The sequence below is a fragment of the Platichthys flesus genome, chromosome 1 (genome assembly GCF_949316205.1).
Source record: "Platichthys flesus chromosome 1, fPlaFle2.1, whole genome shotgun sequence".
In the NCBI taxonomy this organism is placed as follows: Eukaryota; Metazoa; Chordata; class Actinopteri; order Pleuronectiformes; family Pleuronectidae; genus Platichthys; species Platichthys flesus.
Window position 1 is genome coordinate 16,947,844 of NC_084945.1, and position 20,398 is coordinate 16,968,241.

The 20,398-nt window shown below is 40.5% G+C and overlaps 2 protein-coding genes across 4 annotated transcripts in view; both read right to left on the minus strand.

The window, feature by feature from the left end:
• Nucleotides 1-236: 236 nt before the first annotated feature.
• Nucleotides 237-10,229, minus strand: smyd2a (SET and MYND domain containing 2a). The gene is made up of 12 exons (XM_062386948.1): nt 9,945-10,229; nt 8,585-8,648; nt 7,934-8,044; nt 7,490-7,550; nt 6,525-6,652; nt 5,092-5,159; nt 4,874-4,976; nt 4,629-4,739; nt 4,243-4,363; nt 3,897-4,071; nt 2,807-2,915; nt 237-2,574 (listed from the first exon to the last, which is right to left on the minus strand). Exons 1-12 carry the CDS (start codon nt 10,115-10,117, stop codon nt 2,491-2,493), a joined length of 1,308 nt encoding a protein of 435 aa, XP_062242932.1. The 5' UTR covers nt 10,118-10,229; the 3' UTR covers nt 237-2,490.
• A 4,370-nt stretch (nt 10,230-14,599) lies between these two features.
• Nucleotides 14,600-20,398, minus strand: part of galnt2 (UDP-N-acetyl-alpha-D-galactosamine:polypeptide N-acetylgalactosaminyltransferase 2) — a 47,896-nt gene continuing 42,097 nt past the window's right edge. For 2 of the 3 annotated variants that reach the window (XM_062386969.1, XM_062386961.1), the window contains exons 12-16: nt 19,025-19,117; nt 18,195-18,278; nt 17,763-17,916; nt 16,748-16,867; nt 14,600-16,504 (exon numbers count right to left, since the gene is read on the minus strand). In XM_062386969.1, coding sequence (XP_062242953.1) covers nt 16,349-16,504; nt 16,748-16,867; nt 17,763-17,916; nt 18,195-18,278; nt 19,025-19,117 — 607 coding nt within the window. In that variant the 3' untranslated portion in view covers nt 14,600-16,348. The remainder of the gene's footprint in view (nt 16,505-16,747; nt 16,868-17,762; nt 17,917-18,194; nt 18,279-19,024; nt 19,118-20,398) is intronic. The other variant, XM_062386977.1, reaches the window with a different exon arrangement.

Sequence of the window (20,398 nt, forward strand, 5' to 3'; positions counted from 1 at the left end):
AGCCTATGATTTCAGGCCTGATATATCTCAGCAGCACTATCACTCGTTTGAACCATAAACTGCATTCAAACAGGTTTGAACCTATACCCCAAATATGTTGTCTGTTGGCCTTGTTCTTGAGATGATCATGAAATACAGATCTAAGATGGACCTGTGACATGAACTGCTGATGAGGAACTGCAGGAGCATCAAATTCTGTAAATCATATTTCAAGTGAATAAATAAGCATCGGTAGCTACTTTCCTAATGTTATTTATTGAGTTCCATTGACATGGTACAGAAAGAATCAAGAGTCTCAGACTTTAGTTATGCATAACAGTAGAATAAATTACATGCCTGATAAATGAACAGTTCATTTCAGAGATCTGTTTTCACCTGGTTTTCTACATGCAGCTCGAGTATGGAATTCAATGCTCTAAATCCTTGCACCATAGCTTTTATCTGTGGACATTTCAGGAAAAATTAAATAAATCTTGTACCACTTGCACTGCCCCGGTGGTGCTTTTGGATGACCTATGCTGTAAGGCAGGCACCATCCAGATGCATTGGTGCAGGTGCCAGAGCTGGTCACCTGTGTCGGAGTTGCTACAAATATGACAACAGACAACTCAGAAGAATGAGCTTATCTCCAGCCCTCAGTAACCCACGATCATGTGGTGCATACAGCTGCATCCATAGTAAACACAGGGGGGAGCTACAGGTTTTCAAGCAAAGATGAAATCAGATCTAACATTAGTTCCTCTGGCAGTGAATGGTGTGAACACTGCAGTTTCAAGGATCAAAGTCAACTGTCTACTGACATGAAAAAGTAACTCGGAACAAAATGTGCTTACACATTTTTCCCATCTCTTCTTACTCACAAAATTGTGCAAAATTTGAGTGCAAGAATCTTTACATAAGGCCCAGGTGATGATCGTTTGTATTGCCTTAAGTTTCATAGTTTTAAAGCCTCCTTCACACATTGCATGCTTAGTCTTTAGGTCTAAACCATTGACGTTAGACAGCATGTTCAGCTGCTTTTAACTTGACATTTTAATACGCTGCTCAAATTTACAGTAGAAAAACTAATGCAGTGTCATGACCCATAACTGTTCCACCTCCCACTTATGACGTCCTGATCGGGGTTGAATATAACGATATACATGGTTTTCTTTATCACAGCCTATTGTTACCTTGTAACTGACTCAGATGTACAAATACTCATTCCTGCTGAGTGTAATACTTTTGTATGTATTTGAATCATCACAGGTTATTCATCTTACAAGAGTGCGAAATAAATCCCGGTAAAGTCTAAATTAAAGGGAGATGTTTATAAAGTATTCATGCTGATTATAAAGCTGAAATTGTAAATGAGAATGAGCATAATCTCGTCATATTTTGCTTTGATAAATTTTAGAATGATATGTCTCTGATTCAGATATGTTCACATAAATATTCCGCCCACTGCTGTTAAGATGATTGATTCTCAGGATAAAGACAATCTGGACTCATGATGTTTAGAAAAAACACTATAAAGCTATGATGATGCATTTCTTGACAAAAGGCAACATAAGCTACAGTGTTGCGCCTTATTTCCTGGGAGCAAAGGGGCTCTGATCCAGGATCTATGTCTTCACTGTGACTGATTTCTGATCAGCACCCCTTAATGTTACACTATGAACAGAGAATTTATAGCTGGTTCCTTGTCACTTAAACCCGCTGCCCTTTGGTCATCAAGCCTGTATGACAACAAATAGAAACAAACATAAACAATAGAACATGCAACACTTCTCCTGGCTCTCAAAAACATAACAACATGCTGTAAGACAAGTCAAACCCTTGGTTATTCATTCAGGAATTCTTCTTTGTATTCTCTTCTCCATTGCTACAGAGTACTCTATGCATGATCAGTCGTTCTTTCAGTTTAAGCAGTAATCAGGCAGCAAGAAACTCTGCTGCTGAATATTCTATAGAATTAAATTGCATTAGCTTTGAAAAAGTAGTAAAACCCTCTTTAACTGATGTAACTGAACTTTGAAATACTTTTTTTTAAACAAAAACTTGGCAAAGATTCACTTGACCTTACTTTGGTCTCATGAAAGCTTTGTTGCAGCTTTAAATGCAGCAACTTTAGCTTTTTTCTCAGCTGCTGTGATCCATTTCTGAATAGCATTAGTGGTATTAAATCCTGTTTTGAGCATCAGCACACAAACCATTATTTTCAAATAACCTTCAAAGATGTAATCCTTATTTGTTTGCTTTGAAGTCGAGGTTTGGCAGGCTGCAGATACAGGTGTGTTCATCCTCCACGTGATTATGATGACGGTAGATATGAAAATAAGAAGCTGTCTGAAGAGAGGAGGGTGGGCAGCGAAAAAAAGTTTTAAAAACAGAGAGGTATAAGATGCATGCCATGCAGATGTGATGTGTAATTCTGTTGTTGCTTTTAGAGAGGTTCCTCATTCCAGTGCCTCTGTCTTTAATCTTTTTGCTACTTCAGCTCCACCTCCTTCACTTCTGCGCCTCAATTTCTCTTTTAACTTCCGCTACATAATGGTGATCTTTCCCATGAGCCACCTCCATGATGGCCACTGCCTGAAAACAGGAAAAAAAAAGAGAGGTTTAAAATGTGGAGTAAACTCTTTCATGACAACTGATCAAACTTAAAAATTATATAGTTATATAAAACAAAACAGTAATGTAGCCGGGGACACCAACATATAGTAAATTACGTTGTGTGAATAGGTGCATCAAAGCTTGTACACAAGCTTCACTCGCCAACTAAACACCAATTAAAACACCAATGGAGCAGATGTAAATTAAATACCTTCTTTAGAGCTTTCACTCCCTGTGTCTTCTTTTCCAGGCCCAAATACAGACGTCCCAGCTTTAGATACATAGAGGCCACATTCAGCGAGTAGGCTGGGTAGTGCACACTGCAGAGAGAACACAATGTAAGCAGTGAATGTGACAAGAAACTGGATACATCTATAAATAGGGTCATGTTCAAGGTGGTCCTGCGATAATTAAAAATACATTTTAGAAGAACAATTTCACCTTTTAATCTCTCAATTCATCTGCCTTTCTTATACATAGCTCTACTGCTCAATAACTTTCAGATGTACTAAAAATCTTTCTCCATTATTTCTTAAACCCATATTTGACATCTCCTCTAAAGCTGTTGGACTAAATGTCAAGAAACTTTTTGATGATCTTAAGTTGTTTAGGAAAAACATAATTTATGTTCAGTTTTATATGAATGCTCGAGCGATAGTCTTAAGATGCACAGACAGTGCTTCACATTTCATAGGGGGTAAAAAAGGTCCAGGATTCAAATTCAGAGACGGGAGTCTTATTTGCCAACAATGTAGCAATAGATGTTTGCTGCTTGGAATATGATAATTTTATTTTAGTGTTACAAAAGTTCAAAACCTACGAAGCTGGGAGAACAAGATACTTGAAGATAAACCATTCACGGGAGTAGAAGTTGCTGAGTGTAGTATTACACAAAGAAAAAATATGTTTGGCATTGTCATGTTTAAGAGTTCAGTGAAGCAACACACACTTAACTAACTTCTGTATAATAAGAATCCTTTTATGGGAAACAAATTGTCTTTGCAAATAAAAAATGTATAGCTTTAATCTAAGAAACAAAGTGAATATGAAAGAAATTATTAAAAGACTAAAACGTGGTTTAGAATATCATCTTTTACAAGAAATGTTGACAAACTAACAGATGTCTAAGGAACGATATCTGTTCCTTAAACAAGTGAGATAACATTCTAATCAACACTGGCAGCCAAATCAGCCACTTAACATGTCTACAGGGCTTTATAATCTGTCTACATAACTGTTGCTGTACAATTGATTTATCTATTGTAGCCGAACGACTGTGTCCCTGCTGTGAGTCGATGTACCTGTATGGTTGAATGATCTTTTCTCCATAGCTCATGGCTCCGTCCCAGTCCTGCATGTATAGACAGACGCCCATGGCTTGATACATCATGTGCAGCATGTAGACGTTGGTGTCTGCAAATAAAGCTCCCATTTTCTCCTGGCTGAGCTCACACATCTCCAGCAGCTCGCTAGGGGGTGCCAGTGCGTCAAGGAGTAATGACAGAGAATAAAGCAAAAGAAGGGGAGGCATGGAATTGGATGGTTGTCATTATTTAGGAGTGAAGATACAGGGACAGACAGAGTGAAAAACTGAAAAGACAAAGTGGACAAGGGGAAAACACAATTATAGTCAGAGGAAGAGGATATTCTTGTAGTGTTTGGCTCTTCTGAACTCCTCTATGACATTCTTGGCATAATGGACCATGGACTGGATTTCCTCAGGCTCAGGCAGAGAACTCAGCTTCAGGATTTCCATTTTTGCTTTATCCTAAAGGGACATGAAAAGACAAGAATAAAGAAACTGTTATTGGTAACATATCCTTCACAGTAAATCCACACTGGTGAAGGCAGCCGCTATGAACCTGCTGCGTTTCCTACAGACAGGAGACGGATGGTAATGTTATTCTTTCTTGTATAATTCTATAAGATCACAGATGAAAGGTTTTACCAAATCTATATATTCCATATAACAAAAAAGCTTTTTCAAATTCTAAGAGAATGTTTGAAATGCAGTAAAGAACAGCTGAAGGTACCTTAGACTTGCTGGTGCACTCAGTACACTGGCATGTGAAGAAGTAGGAATCCAGCAACCTCTCTTTTCTGTCTTCTGTTGGATAGAGCAGGTCTATGTAGCTGTTAAAGATCTATAGAGAGAGAAAGGAAGTTAAATGGATTAGGAGATTTGTTTTGTTTTAAATGGCCATTTTACATCAATCAAAATAAACATCTGTAATTTCTATTAGAATGATTTTGCCCAACGATTCCTGCGTTTTCTTACCTCATCTCCAGGGTTTATTTCTTGAACAGCTCGGACCTCAGCCACTGTGCCTTTATACGTCACTATGACATTAGGGCTACAGCTGTGATTCATCAGTGCTACACTGGAAGGAAGAGATAGAAGCCCAAAAGGTCAAATCAATTATTAAGAAATCAGAAAAGTGATGACGACTGAATGGACTCTAGGGCAATAATCAAGCGAAGACTCGGATTACTTACTCAGGAAAAACAGCTGATCCCAGATGGGAAAGTTCCTCATCCTCTATAGTAAAGCCATTGCAATTAACCTGGAGAAACAAAGAAAGGAGTGACCGAGCATGAGAGATGACACAAAAAAAACAGGTGAAGATAGAGAAAAAGAACGGCAGGGTGAGTAATATGATAACACAACCTGTACAACCCTCTGCTCTACCCTACTATCACACCCCTTCCACTGAGAAGAAAGTCCAGTCATGCAGATTAAATGGAGCCTGAAACAAGAAGCTGAAGTACACGTCCTGAGAGATCCCATCACAAGTGGCCAGCGTTTAGTACGCGTGTTCACACGTAGATAACGCTTGTGTTAGTTAAGTCTAAACGATGATCAAGTCTGAGTTTACAGATGTGTCTGATTTCACATCATAAGCGCCTTCATTAGTGGTCCAGGACGGATTTGCGTTCACACTGCTTGAAGAATGTGGACACAAGTGGCCCAGACCACGTCCGAATGTGGTCTGACGTGATCAGATCACAAAAAACACATGTTAATACCAGGTGTGAATGGGGCATTGACGGATGAAATTTAAGAGCTTAATGCTGTTAAACAGACAAGGCCGGTGGTGGGTGGGGGGGGGGGGGGGGGGGGCAGACCCTGGCTTCAATGTGTGTAATGTGTGAGTACAGGATGGTAAGAGGAGAGAGGTAGTTACTAGATAGATGTGAAAGTTGTATTCAACATGGTTTTAGTCGGAGTAGTGTGGGCACATGACCATACTATATTTGCCCACAGTGGGTCTATCCATGTGTGTGTATGTTGCAACTAGAACATCCTTTCATAGACTTAGAAAGGTCAACACCTGTCTGTGTAACAGGCAAAACCTCTGACACTCTTCTAACCAATCACACAACTTGAATGAAACAAACCGAAGGAGTCAACCACGAGCATTCTGGAATGGAGGAGCGATTCAAAATATCTTACACCAAATTTATGATTCAGTTTGGGTTTTGGAGTGAAGGCTCATGTGTAGAAAATGTTCTGTTCAGACTTCAGAGCACAAAAATCACATATTCAAATCTAAGGAAAAATCCATCTTAACAATGTTGGGCTTCTTTGAAAAAACCCTCCCTCTGAAGGAGCAGTACCTGGTACAGCTGACTCAGGCAGCTGCTTAAGGACGTTTAATCTCATTGTCTGGGACTGACTGCATTATAGCCGCACAGTGCCAACTGCACTGTCAGGGCTCACAAAAGCTGTGAATAAATGGCGAAGAGGCATCTGTACATTTAGAAATAATTAAAGATACATACAAACAAAGTGGTACCCTGTGTTACAGTTTTTTTGTCACCACAGTTCTACAGTCACCTCATACAGTGTGACTCTATAGAAACTACAAAACAAGACAAACATTCTTTCGTTCTGATTTAAAATTATTCGAGATAATATCAAACATTACCTGTGCAAAGAGCTCAGTGAGAGCCTGCTCATCTGGAAGATTACTGATGTGTTTGGAGTAAAAGTGATGCAGTGCTGCTATGTCTGTCTGGTTCAACTCATCCTTCTCACTGTCCATCTTATCTAAATCTGGAGGAGGCAATGACACAGACCGAAAGACAAGGACAGAGGGGACAAGTCAAAAACATGCCAGAACACCACAGAAAGACCACTTTGTGACTGGAAGATTGTGTTTTCTTAGCATTAGCTTTTACAAATGAACATCTTAAAAAATACTTTTAAAATATGCAAACCTTCTTAACAACAAAAGGAGCAGCTACGTAAAAAAACATGTCACATAGCTCATTATAATCTGTGAGCAATAATGAAAAGATAATGACTGAAACACAGAAGTTGCCCACTGATCCAAAATATTATCAGTAAGAATTTGGTTTGGTTTGTTACCACTACCATGGATGTCTACCACATAGCTCCATGAAACAAGCCCTCAGTGTAAAGTATATAGTATGCAGCTGCTACAGGCCATGTGTCATCGTCAGTCACACACACACACTCTCACTCTCACACTGACTGGTGGCAGCAGACAGCAGCTGGCCACTGAGTTGCTTTGTGTGAATGAGAGGCAGGTGTGAAGGTTAATTCTGTGACAATCCGCTGGTGACACACATGAGCCTTCAACAACCACTCAAATTAAATGAAAATGCCAACTGGAGCCGAGAAAACACTTAGTGGGTGCTGAGGTGGAACACTGTCTTGATTTGTTGTGTCTTTTGGCTAATGAATTAGTAGTGGTAGTAGTACTTTAAACGAAGTACAGGCTATTTACCTTGCTCAAGGGCACAGTGGATGTAGTTGTTAGGAGAGTGATCATGAAATCACAGCATCCAGAAGCTTGGGATAAAAGTCCAAGCGCTGCTGCAGATCATGTGAAATTAACTATACATGCTCATTTGTTCACAAACTTACGGGCTTCGAACTCGCTGAATAGAAGCAGCCTCTCTGAAGGGGTCCGCTCTGTTGTGACTCTCTGGGACAAGAAGAAAACATTTGGTTTACTCAGGATAGCTGAGATTAGAGCATTGGAGTATTTAATGTGGCTTTGTTTGACTTATTTAAGTTAAGTTATATGTTTGTTTACAGTGTCACAAACAGTAATATAAGACCTAATGTTCTGATTATGCTTTGTTAGATTAATACGGCAGCAGACTTGTACACAGTTTTTTATAATAAACAAAGTTGTGCCTTATGTCTTTGCCTCACTTATCTTTATTTCAATTATGCTTTGATAGCATCTCACATCTGCTTCTCTGACTTTACTTGATTTTCATTCGCTGGTTATGTTAAACTTTTCCATTTTGTTCACCATAAAAAGGATGTTGAATAATTTATTCGTTTTTCTTATTACTTTACCTGTTTCATGATAATTCTGGCCACCAGTCTGACAGTCTCTGACGGACACCAGTTCTCCCCATAGGCACACATGGCTACACACTCAAGCTTATGCATGGACCAATCACCTCTCTGCATCAATACAGAGAGGAAGAGAGAAATAACCGCCCTGTCATTATCACAAGTTACTCTGTTCAACAGAAGAATGACAGAAAGTTTGAAGGGGAAAGAAAACAATATATAGAATGGCTGTAGAATAATTATACGATCACAATGTGTAAAATATTCACACACAGTTCATTTTTTTTACTGCAGTGCACAGAGTGTGATTTGGGCAATGAATCTAAAACTGGATAACAGGAATGAATCGTCATAGCACCAACAGTGTGCCTGAGTGCCCTCTGGTCCAAGTTGCCAAAGTGGGTCACAAGAACACCATGTGAATACTTTTCTTTCAGTTTACTCTGTGATGGTTTTGTGAAGCAAAAGTCTCATGTTTTAATACAACAAAGAGCTCAAACTGACAAAAAATAGGTCAACTGCCACAAGGTCCAATGGAAAAGTCCAATACAGATGTTTTTAGGACAAGAGTTCTGTAATTATTATTTATTTTTAAATAATGTACAAAATATCTTCATGTCCTACTCCTTTATTTAATTGAGTCACTCTTACCTGACAGTCCACATTGCAGTAGAAGGCCTGCTTACATTTGCCACACTTAAAAAGGTCTTCTCTCCTGTAATAAGAAGAAGGCACAATATGTTTGTTTGCTACAACCATCAGAATGAGACGTTTTACAAGAAGAATTGAAATGTAATGTGAAATGACATAGATTCAAATCAACATTGTGGTTTTAAACTCTTATTTAGCTGAGCTAAGAATGACATTTTATAAACATGACGTCGCTCAATTGTGTTATACCTCCTAGGTGTGCTTACACAATGCACAAGAATGTAATATATATATATGAACTTTTGACAAACTGTGATCGTGGGATATTATATTGTGATGATCACTAGTATCGTTTTATTGCCCAGCACTAAGACAATACACACAATGTTGGTCTGAGCGACTGACTGAAAGTAGGAAATGTAAACACACACCACTACTGCACACAAGCACCTCTGGCCTTCTCATCCCCTGGCTCCTCCTCTCTTGGGAAAAATGGACACCTATATTTAGCACCCTAACCTTTTACTGCTCCACCAACCTCAACTTGTGTAGGAGGCATGTGTGTGGACGACAGTGTGTGGCAGAGAACTTCTTGTTACTCCAACATGTGTGTTAAAGTGCATCATAGATAAACAAGACATGCAGGCAAGCCGTACACCTAAACCTTCAAAAAAGGACCAGAGCAGTTTAACATTATTTTAAACAGTAAACCAACCTCTTTATATACAGTCTATGCTACCTATACACAGGGACACGTGTCAGGATTCATGTAGCCCAGCCTCCATATCATCTCCACACCCATGGTGGTGCAAGCATGGGATAGACATTTAAATGTTGTGATCTTCTCATGGCAGATCAATGACAGAAATTAACACTCGCTGAATCTGAGATCATGGAGACTGACTATGGGGGGAAAATAACTAATGAACACCTGCAGTGCTGTCAGCAAATGTCATATTAATATAAGTCAAGTGCTCCCTAAACAACCAGTAAGCATTTGCATTTTAGATAGATAGATGGATACTTTATTAATCCCGTGGGAAATTCAGAAAATTGTTAAAATATTATTGGCTCAATGAGTCTATAGGAAGCATCAAATAAGTTGGTGTGGTTGTATTCTGTGCTCGTCTGACAGTGGGAACTCAGGGGAGCAGCCTCGCCGCACTGACCCAGTTCAAGTCTGCAGCAGGGTGTCCGGAGGTTTAACGGCTAACCTAGCTAGGTAATCAGGTTAGCCAGGTTAGCTGTGAACACGCCGCCCCCTTCCTCCCACTATCTGGAACCACCAGCTCGTAGCTACGCGTCCCGGAGGTGTGTTCGCTTGTTCTCTGAGTCCCCAGCCGGGTCTGCGGGCTGTTACCTGGTGAAGCACAGGTCGCAGTGCGCCCCTCTCTCGTTCTCTGTCAACACGGAGGAGTACGAGGGGCAGGCGAACACCAGCTCCCCCACCGCGAAGTGCCTCAGCGCCTGCAGGCCTCTGCCTTTGTCCGGGCTCACGAACCGCTCCATGCCCTCGATCCCTTCGTTCTTCATGGCTCCAGCAGTGCGAGGCTCCTCAGTTCAGTCACAACCACCGACCACCAGCAGCGACAAGAGCTCCCTGATCCCTGTCAGCCTGAGCCCCTTCTTCCTCCCCGCCGCTCTGAGTTGGTGCGGTGTGGCCCCACCGCCCCCTGCTGGAGAGGCGACAAACCAGACATGAATGTGCCAGCACCGCCAGAAAACTAACAATAACATTATAAAACATTTTATTTTATTTATTTTATCACCTTTCATATAAGAAATGTAGCTCAAAGTGATTTACAATCAAATCAAAGACATGAAATAAGATAGATCAATAAGGGTTACATTGCTAACACATTAGCAATGAAACAAAGACTTAGGATAAAAAAACAACAACATAAAACTAGCAAAAGTTATACAAATAAATAAATAGAATTAACCCAAACCCTAACATTGCAACCCTAACCCTGATTGCAACCCTAACTACAACCCTAATTGCAACCCGAAATTGTAATTAAAAAAAGATTAAATTATGAGGTGCACAATTCAGAAAGCACCGCAAAGTAGAGGAGAAGAAAGAACAATGTAGAGGTAAGAATCCCCCCCGATTGTTGACATCATTAATGTTTATTTTTGTCGACATGACATGAAATGCTACCAGTAAAGCTTATTTTAGACTCTTTTTATAGCTTACAATTTTGTCAGCCTGTGATCGCATCTGTTTACAGTCCAAAAATTCTTGGGGATGCATGACAGTTTGCGTGTATGTTGGGGGGCGCCAATTTGAAATCACGTCTAGGGCGCCAACATTGCCAGGGCCGGTCCTGGCACACAGCAAGAGATATACTTGGAATCGGAGTGAAATTCCTGCTTCACATACTCAAACAATGAAATAATTGTGATTTAATACTCAAATAAAATTAATAATCAATTGGTTTGCATAAAATAAATCCCAATTATTGTGATCCATGTGTCAATGTGCTCTGAGGGCTTTCCAGGTCATTGGGTTGATACATTTTGAATTTAACAGACCATGATGTTCTATATAGAATTGTGGTGGTTCTGTACAGATGTACAAAATGCAACTTGCTTCAATAAAACTGTTAATTTCTAAGAACGATAAGGGGCACTTTATTGAGACAGATACTGTTTATACATTATAAATGAGTAACTTGTAGCCTAATGCATTAACAATATTGCCTTTGTCCTAGTAACCCAGGAGAAATATTATCCATCTGTTGTCATACAATTTTGAGAACTAAGCAGCAGCAATGGGATACAACAGGGTTTTAAAGAGCTTTTGAAATAAGAGCTCCAAGGATCTGGAGCACCCTGCCTGAGGAAATATGTCAGGCTGAGTCAGTAGCTTCCTTTGAATCCAATCTTAAAACATACTTTTACCATTAAACATTCCTTCATTTGACCTAACTCTAGTTTTCATCATTATATTGAGTGTTTATAATTCAATTTCTGTCACACACGTTGTCGGTTGCTTTATACATATATGTTTGTCAATTTGTTTTAAGACGATTGTTACTACTATCATTTACACAAAGCAGTCCACATTCAGAGATGTGTACTAAGAGAAACAGCACCGTGGGCATGTTTGTGGTTGATGTGGAGTTTCCACCATCACAAAACTGAAGCCAATGAAAACACCAGACACCATTTAGTTTATATATATAAATGCATTTATTTAAGTTAATCATTTCTCCTCAATCAAAGTTGAATTTTCTGCAGTATCTATAAAACAGGGAACAGTTAGAAGCGCTGTACAGTCTGACAACAAAACTAGGAACCGCGGCTGAGTACACTGTGTATATATGTACATACTGTACATACACGGATGTAGGTATATACAAAAATATACACTTTTACATGTGTAACCCCCTCGTGCCACATCACCCACCTCGTTATTTTAACACCCTTGTCATTCAATTATTGAATGAAGCCACATTCCTCGTAGAAAAAACATTAAATCCATCAGTTCATTTCCCTCCCTACTTAAATTGATATTTACCATGTCGTTTTTTTGTTAAGTCATTACTGGTCGATGAGAATTTTACACTTTGTTGTCGTATGTGCATATTAAGACTTCCTTTTGCCCTGACTCATCCACACCATTCAGAAACAGAGATGGACAGAGATTTAGCAGTCCTGATCTTGATGTCCGTGCAGGGCTCTTCACCTATCAGAGCGGGCTTCCCTTCTGTTTGAGGTGGGCTGGGAGGAGGAAGATGTCTTTCAGGCTGACACAACAATTTCATAGAATAAACCGTTGATCGTTTCCCTGGTGTTCAGTCACTCTACTCTTCTTTTAATGAGAATAAAAATGTCTGACTGCAAGATTGACATATCCCAATATCCTTCTTCCCTTTGAATGAAGCTCTTCGTTGTTTCCATCACACACACAAAAAAAACAAGTATTTCCTTAACAGATGTTTTACAGACATTGATAACCCTGCACCATGATAAAATCTGACACCTGATCAGCACACATCCTGCCCTCTGAACTCTAACGCAACAACAACAATCTGTGGGACAATGTGCACCCAACACGACCATTTCTGCATTTCCCAAAGGCATTTCCCTCTTTTTTCATTCTTCCTGGAAGGAACTTTGGCACATTGTGCTAAAGATGTAAACATTTAATCATCCAATCAAAAAGAGGTGCTTGACCTTTAAAGTCATTTTCTTCTACGAATGTATTAACATATAAAATAATATAAAATAAAAATAAAATAGCAAAATTGTTCAACCTCACAAGACTTGTTTTGAAAAGAAAAGGCATTAAACAACACATGTGAAACACTGTTTGCAGACCGTACTGCCATGATCACTCGGGCGTGTGTAGTGTGGTCGTCGTGCCTGTTCTGATTGTGTAATCAGGTTCATTGCCACTGAGAATCCAGGTTAGCAAGGCTGCTGAATTAACAGGTTATATCATAATGTAAAGAAAGACAAAGAAAATGTGAATCAGTAAAAAAAAATCTCTGGATGTACATTTTACAACAGAACTTAACTACCTCCACACCCCTTCGCCCCTGGTTCTCTAATCATTTACCACAAGGGTGGCAATAGAGGGCGCTATAGGTCAGTAAAACGTCAGCATCACAACCAATTGCAGTGGAGGTTTTGTTACAATCCCAGAGCTGGATGTCACAATGATAGCAAATAAAAAGGCTTTGACGTTTGTACATCCAGCCCAGTAACACTCTTAGACGTGATCCTTACACATATAAATAAAGGAAAACTAAATATTTTAAAATGATTCTTCCCTGGACCCGATTTACTCCCAGAACATCCCAGATTTCAGATCTTCCCAAAACAGTAATAATAGCTTCAACCGAAGAGGCTCAAATTCAGAATCAGCTGATGTGTAAAAAAAAAAAAATGGAACCATATAATAAACAAAATATAAATTTGGTGGTTTTCAAATTTAAAATTAAGCTCCAGCTACTTTGAAGGAGTGTATGCGTTTCATGTAATATGCGAGATCCATCTTTTAAACATTTGTATTGCAACCAGCCTAAAGTGTCATGTTCTGCAAAGCCTCGGATTTGACTCTCTAGTTGTACATTTTATGTAAATGTATAACTTTTCTAGTGTATTGTAGTAAATTAAGACACAACTGATTAATTTGTTATTTTCCCAACAGAATGGAAAAAAATAAAAAGTACTTTAAAAGTTGACTGTATATCTACCTCTTGATAAGCATTACAACAGCCTAAACCGGATTTGGGTCCTTGAGTCTCATCCCCATGGCAACACAAAAGCCCCCCCCCCCCCCCCCATCTAGAATCTGGCCTCATACCCTGGGTCCTCATGAAGCGACCTATCAAGTCTCAGGATAAGCTTTTCAAACATTTCAGCTGACCTCCTCCTCGCCACTCAGGCATTAAGACAAGGCAATCATCAGAACCAGGGAAACAACATGGCAGAAAATAAGAAAAGGATCAGACAACATAGCAAACACAACCAGCCGTCTTTGTCAGGTTTGGAAAATCTATCTATAAAAATTAAATAAACAAAATCAAAGGTGAAAGGAGGTGAATGTGCGTGGAAGAGAAATAATGAGAAACAGATTTGTTCACATTAATAAATGATTTCTGTCCCAGCTTCTTTCTAGAGTAAACCAGGAATGAAATCTGTCATACAGTATCATCTGTTCAGGGATATTTATGGAGTTTTTTGTATGTAGCTGCATTAAAGATGCCAACCGATGAGTCACTCTGAACTTAATCAAATGCAATTTACCCCCAAATCCAAGATCATGACTCATCAGTGACAGAGACAGAAGAGATGATGGAGCACAGGGGACAGCAGTTATGCAAAAGATGCAAAACAGGCATCAGATAAAGGACTTGCAAACAGATACACGTTCTGTAAAGTGAATCTGTACCAAAATCGGGTAACAAAAAACTAAGAAGCTGTCGTGTCAGCGTTTAGTCGACAGTTCCGCTCGTGCAATCAGAAAAACCGGGCCGCCTTGTGCAGAAACAGAGTACGTCACATAGTGAAACCTTGTTTATTGCAGTATTAGACTTCTGAACAGATGGCTCATCTAACAGCTACAGTGAAGGGAAAAAAAAATATGTTGATGCAAATCACTAGTGACTGAGTGCAGCTGTGGGAACTTGATGGTGATGCATGCAGCTTTCTGAGCCTTCAAGAAGATGAGTGCATGCACACTTCACACAGTTGGAGCTCAGTCAGGGGCTTTGGAGGTGCTTTTGTTTGAGCATGACCTCTGTTCACAGGCTGGAATAAGCAAGGGATCTCCTTAAGTCTCCTTTAAATAAATAAAAGTAAAAAAAAAACTTGTTACAGGTCGACAGTATGAGTCCTCTGAGAAGTTTGCCACACGTGGACACTGGTGATTTTCCTATGCCTGTGCCTGCAGGGTCATGTAGAATGTAGATGAACACTCACCTCAATCGTGTCCATGTGAATTTGTAAAATATTAGGTGTCTGTGTCATTATCTCTTTGCAACAAACACCTTGTTAGCTCTAGAGAAGAAGCTGCAACATTAAATCCAGTTTGGACCTGGATTTTAGACAGTAACCTTCCTACAATGGAAATATAGACACATGCAAAGACAATTATGTGTGCAGGAAAAAGTTCTATAAACTGAACTGCCCCACAGGAAGCAGTTAGAGAGCAGCGAGAGTATTTAATGAAAAATGATTTTAATCGCTCCTCTGTTTCACCTGAAACATAAAACATCCATTTGAAATTTGGTTCCATTCTTTTTAAAGTAAATAAAAAGCGACGGGAGACTTATTTTCTGTGTTTTTTCAATAGAGACATAACTGGTGTAGTAGTGAAGCAACAGCCAGTGCTACAGCCTGAACATAAAGAGAAAATCTTCAAGGTGAGCTTCAAGACACTTCCTGGTTTCAGGAACGGTTGTTCCAGTGTCAGGCCCAGTCCAAAGTACAGAAGCTTTGCCCTGAACCGCTCCCCCCGCCTCAAGGAACAACCTGTAGGAAAGAAACGGCACAGGAGACAAGAAAGTACACATCGTAATCTCTCCACCTAGTCTCTTTTTTTTCTGTTGATCCTGTGAATCAATGAAAGTAAACAAGAAGAAAAGCTCAAAGAATCGAGTCCGTTTCCTCCCTTCATCCAAACTTTCATCAAAAAACTACAACCTGAAGCCTCCATCTGCCGCTCTGGGCTCGAGTTCAGTGTGGAAAACCAATGAGAGAGCACCGGAGAGGAGCAACAACAACAACAGCCAACATCCCATTCTTCCAAAAGAAAAAAAGCTCCCCGTCAAGAATTAAGACCAAGGCATAAAAAATATTAATAATAATGAAATAAAACAATTACAAATAAAAATGTCAAAGATTCCTATTTCCCCAGAATTGAATAATGTAAAATCAAAAAAAGGAATTCACTCAACATTTGCTTCTGGAACCATCAATGGAAAAACACTGAGGTATGTGGTTTGGGTGGGAAGCCTCTTCATCGCTTTTATCCTCATCATGAAGCACAGACAGATTCCCGTTTACTCCGGTAATGGTCTGCAAGCCCCTCCCCCCAGGTGTGTGGCTCATGTTCGTTTTTTTTTTTTTTTTTGGTGGGGGAGAGTTAGGGGTGAGGGGTGCATGACAGGCTGTACCTCTGAGGAGCAAAAATCCATTTTTATCCATTGAGCTAGTCTTTCTCCTTCAAGTCCATCTTCTAACCCGTGTCTCAGAGTTTGTTGGGGTCTCTATTCAAGATCCAACTCTGCCTGGGGACTGCAGCACCCCCTATGATTGTAAATTGAGGGTGAACTTCCATTGCTGGTTGAGGCTTGGGCTGCAGACCTCCAAGGTGAGTCCACCCATCCTGGCACTGCGGCTGTCCAGACAGAGGTTACTGCCCACATGACGAAGCTTGGAATTGGACTCAATCTGCTCCCATTTCTGGTGAGAAAAAAAAAACAATAACACACACACACACACACACACACACACACACACACACACACACACACACACACACACACACACACACACACACACACACACACACACACACACACACACACACACACACACACACACACACACACACACACACACACACACACACACACACACAGGTCACAAATGTCCTTCAGCTTTTCTTTTGTCTTGCAGGAAAGAGAAGCTGCTCAGCGTCTGTACCTGTCTGCTGTCATTCTCTCGACAGCCTTGTAGTTTGATGAGGGAACCGGCGGTTCTGTCCACCACAGTGAGACACAAGTCCATGTGTTTAACTGATTTGTCCTTGGTCAGGGCCCATTCCTTCACAAAATAGACACAGGAATATATATCTTTCAATGCATCCACGTCTCTGTCTGCACACTGGTAGGGATGTTCTGATCCAAGCATTCTCAAATAATCCAAGTAAGATCTGTCCTGATCTGTTGTTTTATATCATAGTATAACACGGCTCTGGAGTAGATGCAAATCGAGGTCCAACTTGGCACGTCTTCATCAGATTGATGAAGTAATGAAGTAAAACATAAGACCCCACTCTTAACATGAACAAATTAAAGGAATCCATCAAGACATTCCATCAGAACAAGTTGTCCAAAGAAACCGTATTGCTATTTACATGATTTCAATGAAACAGGGCGTTTCCATTCATCTGAGCTGCAGTCAACGTAAAACAACTGGAGTGGGAACAGCACAGGTTTGTTGTTAAAACTACAAAACTGCTTCTGTGGCAGGAACTGAAAGGTGACAGTAAACATGTGACATGTAAGGTCGATGTCCGTGTTTCTCCCTCTACACCTGCCGTTCTATTTCAGGAAAAGGAAAACCTCACACCACACAAACACAAGTATGCATGAACATTGAGCACACACACAGATGCACACTGGACACCCTCTACATTGTAAAAGCGCCAAGAAAGAACACTTTCTCTAAGGAATTCTGTGAGTGTTGAACTGTATTTTGTAGTTTGCAGCTGAACTAATAGACAGCTTTCATGTATTACTGACTTTCTATTCATTTTAGGATAAGGGGATCTTAAAGTGGGGCTAACTTTGTTCTCAGTTCCACCTGACTTCCAATTCAAACTCTGTAACATTCGGCCGAATATAGCCAAATCATCGGACATACCCCATGTAGTCTCACCACAAGTGCCACCTCCTGCCACCCAGGTGTCTCTAGAGCAAGGACTAGACAAGCTGACCTGTGTGTGTTGTCGTTGTAACGCTACCTGGTTCCCACCAGCGTTGTGGCACTCATAGACGCCCACCACCCCGTCAGCAAAATGACCCAGGGTGTCCAGACAGTTTCCTCCCTGCTGCAAGGCTCCAAACGCTATGTCCTGGTGATCTGGGACCCTGAACACACACACAAACACACACAGGGTTGTTTGATTGTTTTTTTCCACTGTATCATGCTTGCATCAGCTCTATAAATATATTAAGGCTTTATTGTGAGTAGCAGGAAATGGTGGGTGTGTGGTGACCGAGAATGAAAAGAGCCACGTTTGTCGATCACAAGTAGGAAAGTACAATGGGTGTTCCTCTGTGTAATTTGTGTCTCAATATATAATGATATGTATGTATATAATTCCATGCACCCGTCCATATGACATTAAATGCTTTCATTTTCTCACCTCAGTTCAGGGTAGACATTATCCAGGTACCATTTAAATGGCTGGCAGCCTAATCTCTTCTTCATCTCCAAACGACTCTGGATGCTGAATGAGAGGAAGAGACAGAGAGGGAATGAGAGGGTTGATCACTTGTGGTTTCCAGTGCGTCTCTGAAGTTTGACTGAATTATAGCCCTGCTCAGTGATTCTGTGAGGGCAGCAAGAGGAGGCCCAGTGTACATCTGAGGCGGCTGTTTTGCAGGGAAAATAACAGATTTGGCCAGCACCGTAGGGACATGACAATAGTGTTTCCACAAGGTCATACATCTCAGCATATTTTTTTTTTATCTCTGTCTCACTACACTGTCTGAATGTGAGAGTGCTTGTTGTTGTGAAAACCCTTCTGGATGTGTGAAGGGACACAAAGAAGCAGTGAGATTTTACGCAGATTACCTTGGAAATAAGGAACACGTCCAAGGAGGACAAAAGACTAAAAACTCGAAAACACTGCAATGTAATTCACTGAATCCTCCATTCTCATGGAGCTTTGCCATCTGATCCTTGCTTCTTTTTAGTGGAGCCGCTCATGTCCATCATGTCCTTTCACTTTGCCCTGTGCTGCAGTAATTTCACACTAATCCCCTCAGCACATCAAATAATACAGCAGTCTTTTGATCAATGTAAATCAGGCAGCGACCTCTTGCAGTCCTTCCAGCCACATTAACTGCCTCGTGTCACTTCAATAAAGGCGGTTACTGACTTTTTTTTTCAAGCTGACATAAGGCTAATTGGCAAACTAATTAATACATGTGTCTGCCTGACCTGTTAAGTTTTACACTGAAGGGTACTTACTTTCCGTAGGGGACGTTTCTCGCTGATGGGACAGCAGCGTAGTAGAAGTTTTTATACTGGTCCATCCATACTTCTGCTGCTCTCCTTGTGTTCCTAACAGAGGGGGGGGGGGAGAAAAAGAAAAAGAAATCAGGGAGGGGTGAGGGACAGGAATATAAAGGAGAGAGATGTGATAAAAGACAGGAAAACTGCAGGGTTGCATTTAGCCTTTTGGCTCTACTGTTAACATCTGGCAGTAAAAGGTGTTCTGAATGCGTCTCCTGTGACTTGTGATCAGATCACTCAGGACAGATGCTAATACCAGGACTGAACGTGGTCACAGTTCTAAACACTGAGGAACAGTCGCTGGTGTAATGAGGCTTCTGCTGTGACCACCTACTGGACTGAAACCCTCTACATCACCCAGCTGAAGAGCATCTGAAGTTCATGCACTTAAAAGAGTTCATTGATCCAGTTCATCGATCCATGTTTCACCACTGCAAAGAACATTTAATGGGACTTCCTAAAAAGACCATCCAGCACTTATAACTCATTCAAAATGTAGCCTCAAGAGTTCAGACAAAAACCAAAATGACTGCCCGCATCACCCCTGTTCTTAAATCTAATTTTTTAAGTTGCATGCTTATTTTTAAATCTCTTGATGGAGCTGGCCACAACTACATAACAGACATGTTAGTGCAATACAACCCAGCTCTGAGGTCACTGAGGAGTGGTCTGCTAGCGGCGCCCATGGCCAAGTCTGAACAAGCTTAACCAAGGAGAAGTTCATGCAGCATGTTTTGAATATTGCTTTTTGATTTTCTAACAATTTCTCTTTGTTTCTGCATAGTTCTCAATGTCACTACCTCTATGTATGAAATTAGCTTTATCAATTAATAATAATTGCCTTATTAAAACTTAGATGCTGGCCATGAGACCAAATGCAGTTTCAGTATTTTTCTCTATGACTATTACCAATGTGCAACCACCCTGCCTGATGCAGGAATCCATTTCATTCTGATCCACCATATGGAGTCTAGAGCTTTTGTTCTTCACATTGATTGTAAGTGAGCCCCGTCTCTGCGCCATAAAAGTTTGATATTTGGGACATGCTGTTCTCAGAAAAGCAATTAGAATGGCGTCGGAGCAGAGAAAAATATGTGCTGTGGTAATATGTGTTGTAGCTCCCCCTGTGAGCAGCCACATGGGACAGACTCTGGAGTTATGTGTGACATAAAGAGCACAATGTAGGACTGAACAGCCTGAAACCAGAGATGTGCTGTGCTGCATTATGAACCTTTATTGTTGAGGCTGAAACATGAGGACACCACTGCACGTGTCAATTCATAAATCATATCCCTGTGCTGTGTAAATGATGGTGAGGACCAGAGAAAC